Genomic DNA, 10,222 nt, shown 5'->3' on the forward strand with positions numbered 1-10,222 from the left:
TGAGCCACAGAGGAGCCCAAGGCCACGCAGGCAAGGTGGGGATGAACTCCACTTCATGCTGGTCATCTCAGGCCACAGAACCTACACAGCTGTCCCCTGGGCTGGCTCCCCCTCCAATGTTACCTGCCGTGCCCCAAGGAGGGCAGCCTTGGTAAAGTGGTCCAGCCTCTGTTTGCAACATGTGGTACATGGGTGGTCACCCCGACAATACTGGTCTGGCTTCACATGACCGACAGGCCCCCGACTGTGCCCTGCTTGGTTTCACTTCTGGAAACAGACCCGTCCCTTGGGGACATGACCACCCCCCGGGACACAGAGGTGTTCTCTCTCCCTAGGAACTGGAGTGGCAAGGGTATGATGGCTTCGACCCCAAAATAAGACCTATCCGTTCTTACAGGACACATAGTAACTGCAGCCTTCAGGCATGACTTCACCACAAGATATAAATTCACAAAGGGTTCGAGAATAGCAAGTAATTGATCAATTTTTAGATTATTATTTATAAATACATCTTAGAAATTCTAACCTATTCCATTATGTGAGAAACATGTGATGAATCCCCAAGATCACTTGCCTTAAAAATCCTTTATATGTGAGTGTTCCTCCTAACATGTCAACTGAATCACACTAGAAGCATGAAATGTTACAACTTTTTAAAGCATGTGTACTTTGGATTTTAAATATTAAGTTGGATTTTAAATACCCCATCTTAAGTTGAAGCCAACCTTATGCCATATCATTGCAGAAAAACAGAACTGTATTCACCGTTGCAATTAGACACTGAAATAACACTGGATTATGTACATGGCTGGATAAAGAAATGCATTGTGTGTGTTATGACTTTGGGGAAAAGGTCCTACGGATTAGTCCACGGCAGTCAGAGTTTTCTGTTGATTTTAGGAGGGACTTCACATTGCAAGTCTGAGAAAATATTAATAACTCAGAGTATCAGCAGTTATAAGCGTAGGTTTCCCGATCGTGAGTGTGTGACCCCAGGCTAGTGACACAAGGTCTCTATTCCCCCGTTTCCTCATCTGCAAAACAGAGATAATAAGAACGCACCTCAACGGGTCCTTGGGACGATTAAATGGAGGAGCGGGGTTAAGGTGCTTAGAGTCCTTCATGCCGAGATGCTCGCTATTTATTATTTGTTGTTAAGAATCACACAAAGGTCTCCTAGGAGCTTGTGAGAGGCCAGTGCTGTTGGCTGCTGATTCAGTAACTGTTTGATTAGCGGCTTAAAATACAGGTAACATCAAACCAGCTTCCCCAAAGTCCCTGAAAGTAATAGCAATATATGCAACAGATGCCCCAAAAATGCTTATGTAATTTACTCTCCCATAAAACATACCCAAATTCACAGCAAGGCACAGCCCTTGCACTACACTAATCCAAACCACAGTCTTCTTTTCAGAAAATGTGGCTCCAGAGAGTGGCCACTGGGGCTGAGTCCCCAGCAGCCAGCCCACCCCACTCCTTTTCCCTCAGCTGACGGGTCTATGCGGGTCACCTTGGTGCCCTTCACAGTGACCAGCTCACTAAGTGTGGTCCGGCAGCCGTGTGCAGGGCCCGCTCAGTGCTTCTAAGAAAAAGCTATAGCCCCCACCACTGGGGGTGGTCGGCGGTCAGCCTCTTGGGAACCAGGCTTGAAATCAAGCTGACAATGGACAGTAGGTCAGAGAAACCCAAAAAGTCTGGAGCTTGGGAGACACTGTCCAGCCCTGAACCCATCCTGCTCTCCCGCCTCCTCTGGGTGAGCTGATCTCCTAGCTGTCTAACGCAGTGTGAGGTTGGTTTCCTTTTCCTTGCTATTGAAAAACAGACATCTTAGTGTGGACACAACTGTCCCCTCAACTGACAGTTAACACGGAAGCACGGAAGCCTCCCTGCTCACAGAGGCTGCACACCCCAGGCTGAAGCCATGAATGGAAGAATCTTCCAGAATGTTGTTGACTTTGTCTCAAGGCAGAGAGAAAGCTGGGCTCCATCTGCTCCTAGCACTCCCAGCCCAGGTGGCCTCGTCACGATTTACAGCCTCAGTGTTCAGCGACGCCATCTCCACTGTCAATCAAACGAGAGGTTGGACTAGACGGAGAAAGGACTCCAAGCTGCACACCTCAGCCCCGGAGCATGGTGCACGCCCCGACACCCCCTGGGCGTCAGCCCCCACGCCTCCCCGGCCCTGGCCGCGTCCAGGGGAGTCTGTCAGCCTGAGTAGGACAGCTCAGAGTGGATTTCTGACACCCAGAAGTTCCATTAAGGGACCCAGGACCTCAGTCACTGTCCCCGGACGCTCCCGTGTGCCCGTGCGCACTGTGTCGGTGACCACAATCACTTCTTCCTGCTGATGAGGCCCCATCCAGGCTGGAGAGACGCACCCGGTCTCAGGAAAGCTGTGAAACCGCCACGGTTAAAGAGAGTGCTACCTGCCTTCCAGGGCCGGGGACTGCAGTCCGCTTTGACAGACAGCTGGTGTGCGCTGAACGCTCTGGGGGGCCGGGAGGGTCTCCGGGTGATAGGTGAAGGCCTGGGGGCTCCGAGCCGCTGGTTCCTGAGCCACAGCACAGCGTCCTCCCTAGAAATGCACTCTGCTGGGGACATGTTGGAGGGGCTGCCTGGCACCCCCGGCGGGCAGGCGGAGAAGCAGTGAATTGGGGGGGCCGTGGGCAGCTGCTCCTCCAGCCTCCCGGCCCAGGGAGAAGTGCCATCAGCCAAGTGGGTGGCTTCCCCTGAGTTACTCCAGGCTCACCCAGCGGACAGACAGTGACATGAACACGTAAGGCAAGTCGGACAGAGAAAGGGGCGGGCGAGGGACAACAAAAAAGTGGGCCAGTAGAAATCCGATGAAATGAGTCCACTGAGAATTAGGGGGAACACAGAAGAAAACAAGGCGCCCAGGTAACCAGGCGGGTCAGGGCCCCGTCACACAGGAGCTGTGGAAGACCTCTGTGGCTCCCTCCTACAAGACCCATCCAGTGTGTTCTATCTACAACCCGGGCTTCTATCAGGGGCAACTATTCACCGAGAATAAAAAGCCCTGTCACAGCTCCTTTAGAGGATCAGAAATAGGATGTCACTCGGGGGAAGAAACCTTCAAGGGACTTCCGGACACATAATTCTCCGTGGAGCTCAGAAACTGATAACGGGGCCGCAGCACAGGCAGGCTGGGGAAGTGCCCACTTCCTCTCTGAAGTCCTGCTGCACTTAAAAAATATATACATATTAATTAAATTAAATATAAATTAAATTAAAATTTATTAAAAATTTTAAAATATTTATTTATTCATTGGGCTGTACTAGGTCTTAGCTGTAAAGGCAGGACCTTAGAGCTTCGTTGCAGCCTGCAGATGTGGCATTCAAACTCTTAGTTGCAACACATGGGATCTGGTTCCCTGACCTGGGATCGAACCCAGGTCCCTGGATTGAAAGCCTGGAGCCTTAGCTACTGGACCGCCAGGGAAGTCCCTTGCTGTGCTTTTTAAAGGATCAAAGAGTCTAGAAGGCCCGTCTCAATATGCCTGATGGTGAAGATGATTCCATGGGAGTTAAGTCCTCAAAAATTAACAAGAAGACCTCTCTCATCACTTAGTCTGGGTCCTCAAGATGTTTAACCAAACATTTTTAAAGAAGAACTGCAAACTAGGAAAAAAAATTCCCCTGAAAATATTTAATGTAAGCTAATTCCTGGAGATGTGCTTTTTATAAAACATTGATTAGCAACTGACTTTTTTTTTTTAGGGAACAGGGCAACAGGAAGGTGGGGACAGACATCAGAAAATGATATGATTGCTTTTTATTTTGATGAGAGTAACAAGGAAGCCCCCCGCCACTCTGCCTTATGTAAAAACACGTCCAGCATCGTGAGCAGCAGTCATCAGCGGGAAGGGACCAAGCCCCAGGCACCCACAGAGCATCTTCAAGCCACAATTCTAGGCTCCCTCAACTGTGTGCAGAGCCACTGGCCAACAACACGAATTCAGCTTCCCATCGCATCTTGTCTTCTCTCCTTTCCTCTCTTTCAAGGCTTCAGGAATACAGCAGAAGGATCACGATGTGGAAAACAAGGACAGTTCTCACAAGCACATCGCTGTCGGCCTGTGCGGGGTAAACTCAGGAAGGCACGCAATAAATTAAAGCAGACCCCGTCTCTCGGGAGGGTCTGCAGTGGCCTCCAGGGTGGGGACCGGGTCTGCCAGCAGCCGAGTTTCCAGCACTGGTGAGGTGTCAGGACCGCCACAGGGAGGAGGCAGTTTCCTCCTTTCGGAAGCCGCGTCGGTCTGCAGGGTGAGTGCTTGCTTGGAGGAGACAGTCCTCCACTTCTGCTCCGGGGCTGCCTGGCCCTGCGCCCTCCGAGGCCAGGGGGACCCTCCCGGTGTTACCTGCTGACGCACCACAGCCAGTGCTGGTGGCAAATTAGTCCACAGGACTCCATCTACCACTGACTTACAGAAGTCCCTTGGGGTGGGGGGGGGAATCAAACCGGAGGTTGCTGCTCAGTAAAATAAAGTGCTTTTTGTTGAGAGTAGCTGTTATTTACTGGTTGATTTTTCATTTCACCTGAGGCACCGACATCAACGACATGAAAGGCGATCATGTTTACCAGGAGTAAAAAAAAACTGTAAAAGCTTGTTTCTACTAAGAAGCCTGCAGTTCTACAACGTACTTCTCTACTGGTTTCCACGTCTTCATGTTACTAAATTTTAACACACTACTGGAAAGGGAAATAGTTTACGCTGGAGTGGGGAGGGTGGAAAACACAGAGACAGAAAAGGTCCATAAATATCCCTTAAGGGGTCCACTGGTGAAGGTGTGAGAGAGGGGATGACAGCCAAGAAGGCCAGGCCCCGCGCTGAATCCAGATGTGTCTGGACGGGCGGAGACACGGATTGGCTTCTGGAAGGGCCCACATGTCAACCTAAGAGTGTGCTCTGAGTCCACACGCTAGGTGACTGCTATAACACACTTGCATCTTCCATGGCCTCGATCCACCTGCAACACAGAAGAGAGGAGACACTCGGTTCTGCCTGGAGCTCTGGTCACGGAACCCCAGAGTGATGAGACACCGGCATCACTAATCCAAGGTGAGCGACCAGGTCCCACTCTGTGTGCTTGCCTAGCATTTAGCAAAAGGCCCAGAGTGCAGTGCACAGTTGCTGAATCAATGCACGCCTGTATGGGTGAGTCATAATACAGGTGGACCTCACTTTATCATGCTTTGCTTTCCTGTGCTCAGAGACACTGCGTTTTCTCTAAATTTGAAGGTTTGTGGAAATCCTGCGTCCAGCAAGTCTAGCAAGCAGCACCATCTTCCCAACAGTATTCGCTCACTGTGTGTCTCTGCAGCACATTTTGGCAATTCTCACCGTATTTCAGACTTCTCCATTGTTAGTTGACTTGTGGTGATCTGTGACCAGTGGTCTTTGATGTTACTACCGCAAAAAGATTATGACCTCTTAAAAGGCCCAGATGATGGTTAGTACTTTTAGCAATAAAGCATTTTCCAGTTAAGGAACGCATACTTTTGTAGACATAACACGACTGCACAGTTAACAGGCTACAGGATAAACACAACTCGTGTATGCACTGGGAAACCAAAAAGCTGGGGACTCCCTTGACTGCCACATGCGCTTCATTGCGTGGTCCGGAACCCCACCCACAGTCTATCTGAGGTCTGCCTGGGAACTTCAATCTGCTCTTCTGCTGTGGCCCAAGGGACCCTGACAGGACAGGAGGGCTGGAGAACAGAAGCCAAAGCCCAGGGTGACAGCTGGTTCCCTTCTGAGAGAGGAGAGGGGGGAACCCAGGACTAGTTATTTGAGTACCTCTGAGCCAAACTGCTATCCTCGGCTTTGAAGCTATAAAATAGGGTTTTCTTGTGGTAAAGATGAAACGTAGGGCTGGCTTCGCTGCTGCCCTCCTCCTTGCTTGACGCAACGGTGAAGCCAAGCAGGGGCATACTCTCCAAGGCCACTGTGTCCTGCAGAGAGGCAGAGGGGAAAAGGACGTTAAACATGGCAAGACGCCCATCAGCAGCTGAGCATCCGTGCTCTTCACCCCTACTTCCTGCCAGCACCAGTCACGAGGAGGGAGACTTAACATTCTGTAACAGCGTTTACAGAGTCCTGGGACTTCCACGTTATCTTGTTTAATCTTCTTGACGGTCATGGAAGGTGTCACCACCATGCTAAGAAGAAACTGAGGCTCAGGGAAGGTAAATAATGCCCCAAGATCACACAGTGTGGAAGGGGCAGGGCCAGCACTGGAACTCATGAACCCGTAAAACTGCGCATTCCTTCCACTGATTTGGTGTGTCTGTGACTCAGATTTTCCACTGTCATTACTCCTGTTAATGTATTCTGTGCTCAGCCCGCCATGGTCTCTTTCACAGCGCTTCAATATGGAGCACTCAGGGCGTCCGTGCTTAAAATCATGGAGTTGGGCGGAAAAAGAGCGAGCTTCTTATATGTAGATAAAGAGCGTTTTATAATAAACACACCCATATTTATGCACAAATACACGTTCATACAACCATAAGATCGTACGTGAACAGAGATAAGTGGTTAAGCACATTAGAATGACTGTAGGAGAGAAGGGGGAGTTCAGTTTGTGTATAAAAGGCAATCAACTTTTTAAGACTGCTGGATCAGAAAAAACATTCGACAAAATTCAACATCCACTCATGATAAAAACCCTTAGCAAACTAGGGAACAGACGGGAACTTCTCGGGTCTTCCCGGTGGTACAGTGGATAAGAACCCATCTGCCAATGCAGGGGACATGGCTTTGATTCCTGCTTCAGGAAGATCCCACATGCCACAGAGCAGCTCTGCCTGTGTGCCACAACCACTGAACCTGCACGCCTACAGCCCGGGCTCTGCAACCAGAGAAGCCACGGCATCCAGCTCCCCCGCTCCCTGCAAACGGAGAAAGCCCTCATGCACCAACGACGACGCAGTGCAGCCAGTAAACACACAGAAGGGAACTTCCTTCATCTGACAAAGAGTATCTATAAAATACCCACCAATAACATCATACTCAATAGCGAAATACTTAATGCTTTTCCCCCAAGACTGACACGAAGCAAGAGGGCACTGCCCGTTACCAATTAAATTCAACACTGCGCTGGAGATCCTAGTCATCGCATTAAGGCAAGAAAAAGAAATAAAAGACATCAAGATCAGAAAAGAAGAAGCAAAACTACCTGTGCGTAAAAAGGACACGTTTGATTACAAACAACTATTAGAACTAATAATGAATTTAGCGATGTCACAGGATAATTAATTGTTGTCTTTTAAAAACATTTTTGTATTATCAGTGAACACTAGAAAATAAATTCCACTCAAAACTGCATCCAAAAATAAAGTACTTAGAATAAAGGTAACAGAAATGAGAGAAGTATAAGAATCTCTATACTAAAAAGTACAAAACATTAAATGCAGAATTTAAAGAACTAAATAAATGAATTATTCATGGATTGGGAGATTCAATATGGCTATGATGTCAATTCTCCCCAGATAGATATATAGATTCAATAATCCCTGTCATAATCTTAATAGTCATTTTTATTGAAATTGACACATTTATATGGAAACACAAAAGACCCAAAACAACCTTTAAAAAGAACAAAGCTGGAGGACTTACACAAGGCTTACTATAAAGTATTAAAACCACATTAAGATACTACTACGCTTTCACCAGAATGGCTAAAATTAAAGCCTGGCAATACCAAGTGTTAACAAAGGTGGAGCAAACAGAACTCCCAATTTACCTACATCATTGCAGAGACTGTAAAATGCCACATCATTTTGGAAAACTACCCGGTAAATTCTGAAAGACCATATGTATATCGTTCTGTGATCCAGAAATTCCATTCCTAGGTATTCACCCAAGGCAAAATAAAAACCTATTTTCACACAAAAACCTGTATGCAAAAGTTTAAACTGGCTTTATTCATAATCACCTCAAATTGGAAACAACTCAAATGTCCTTCAACTGGTGAATGGATAAACAAAGAGGTATATTCACAAAACGGAATACTACTCAGCCACAAAAGGGCGTGACCAACTGTACGCAACAATATGGATGACTTAAAAACACTGTGTTGAGTGGAAAAATCGCGCACGATTCCATTTATCTGAAGATCTAAAGGATATAACTAACATATGGTAGGAAAAAAATACAACCTAGCGTGTTGCCTCTAGGGATGGGGGTGAGGTGAGGATTTACAGGGGTATGCTTTAGTCAAAACTCAACAAACAGTATCAAGATTGGTGTACTTCCTCATATAAAAGTTGTACTTCAAAAGAAAAAAAAAGATACACAAATATTGAACTCTTAGGGAGAATCAGCTCAGTTGGTAAAGAGTCCGCCTGCAACACAGGAGACCTCGGTTTGATTACTGAGTTGGGAAGATCCCCTGGAGAAGGGATAGGCTACCCACTCCAGTATTCTTGGGCTTCCCTGGTGGCTCAGCTGGTAAAGAATCTACCTGCAATGTGGGAGACCTGGGTTCGATCTCTGGGTTGGCAAGATCCCCTGGAGAAGGGAACAGCTACCCACTCCAGTTTTCTGGCCTGGGCCGTGAACAGTAGGACAGGACTGAGCGACTTCCACTTTCACTGAGTGGCTTTCACATTCGCTTTTCAGGGGGAATTATACTTGAAAAGCATCAGAAAGCAAGATGGACGAGAGACTAACAGATACTTGATTACAGTAAAATGTTAACTGTATAATCAAAATTCCTCCGTTTCTTTATGTTTGAAATTTTTTGTAATAATTAATACATTAACTACATAACAAAATATTGGAAAAATGTAAAAGATTCCTATATATTTCTGACAAGCACTCTCTCCCAGGGCTGATGCTGAGTAGCAAGTTACATCAGCTTTGGGTTACCTCAGGGTACGTGATGGGGCTGCATGGCAGTAGAGACAGTGAAATCTGCCCATCCACGTTACCAAGTCTCCGTCTTTTGATGGAATTTGAAAGCTTGGCCTGTCACTGGTTTAGGCTTATTGAGCAACTATACAAGTTCCTCTCTCTGAAGAAGTGGAAGCATCCTGAAATCCATCTTTGAAAACCAACCCACACTGTCACTTCCACAACAACCGTCGCTCGAGACATAGACCGTCTGGCTTTTCAGCTCTCAGACAGGATCCTCACTCTGATGGTCGGTTAACTGTCAATAGCTTTTATCCCCCAAGCGTGTTTTCCACGAGATGCTCTGTGGAGGAAGGGCCTGCTCTCAGGACAGCTGGGTGCTCTCCACACCTCGGGGACCCACAACACACCCCTGTGCACCCCCCTCAAGCGCTGCTGTGAAGAAGTCTCACAAAGTGTCCACTCAGTTCTCCCAGAACCCAGGTCTCAGAGGCCACCCCTCCTCGGAGAGGGTGAAATTCACACAGCACCCCTGTCCCTCAGGCCCACAAGGGGTCCCCTCTGTGTGTCTGGGATCCTGGACGGCGGGGCTGACTGCAGCCGCCACAGCTGCAGGTTCCTCGTGAGGGGAGCTTCACGCCCCCACAGGGGACATGCCTTCTGCCTGGTCGCCAGCACCCGTGGTCAGGGGAGAAGGGCCCACCCTGTGGTGATGTGCTCATCCTCGTGGGGAGAATGTGCTCACCCTCTGCAGGAGGGGAGAATGCATTGAAGGCCCGTTTTCCAAAGCGGATTTCGCCTGCGGAAACCATCAGATAGACAGCGGGGTCTGGACCTGGTAAATCTTTCTCTGTATCCCACGGGTTCAGCCCGAGCCAGGACCAGAGCGCCCCCTGCCGCGCAGCCGCGCTCACGCCTCTCTGCTGCAGAAGCAGGCTGGACCAGGACCCTCTCCCCGCTGCATTGTAGCAGATGAAAGTCTAAGATGCTGTGATACACATGAACGTCGGGCTTCTTTAGTAAAGAGCTGCCATGCACGAAGCAATACGGTTCCCTGGCCGGTGCACAGACACAGAGGACGGTATTTTCCTCAGGCTCTTGGGTTCCCGCGCGAACAACGGAAGCGGAGGGCAGAAAGGCGCTCTCTCTGAGGCAGCGCCCTCGATTGCTGCCCCCCACCCACCCCGGGGACGTGCCAAGGCCTCGCGGCACCGGCCCTGCCCGCTGCACCACCTGGGCCCACAAGGGGACGGCCGGCTCCTCGGAGAGACAGACGCGTGGCCGTGCACCCGCGTGGCGCCCTCAGAGAAGACCTGCCCGCCGTGGCAGCCGAGCGGGGGCCA

The 10,222-nt window shown here is 49.0% G+C and overlaps 1 protein-coding gene across 1 annotated transcript in view; it reads right to left on the reverse strand.

Moving 5' to 3' along the window:
- Positions 1-3,770: 3,770 nt before the first annotated feature.
- The window catches only part of FGD5 (FYVE, RhoGEF and PH domain containing 5), a 119,739-nt gene continuing 113,287 nt past the window's right edge, over positions 3,771-10,222 (reverse strand). Inside the window, exons 21-22 of the mRNA XM_010862520.1 lie at positions 5,823-5,977; positions 3,771-4,989 (exon numbers count right to left, since the gene is read on the reverse strand). Coding sequence (XP_010860822.1) covers positions 4,953-4,989; positions 5,823-5,977 — 192 coding nt within the window. The 3' untranslated portion in view covers positions 3,771-4,952. The remainder of the gene's footprint in view (positions 4,990-5,822; positions 5,978-10,222) is intronic.

This window comes from Bison bison, unplaced genomic scaffold, assembly GCF_000754665.1.
Source record: "Bison bison bison isolate TAMUID 2011002044 unplaced genomic scaffold, Bison_UMD1.0 scf7180017864482, whole genome shotgun sequence".
NCBI lineage: Eukaryota > Metazoa > Chordata > Mammalia > Artiodactyla > Bovidae > Bison > Bison bison.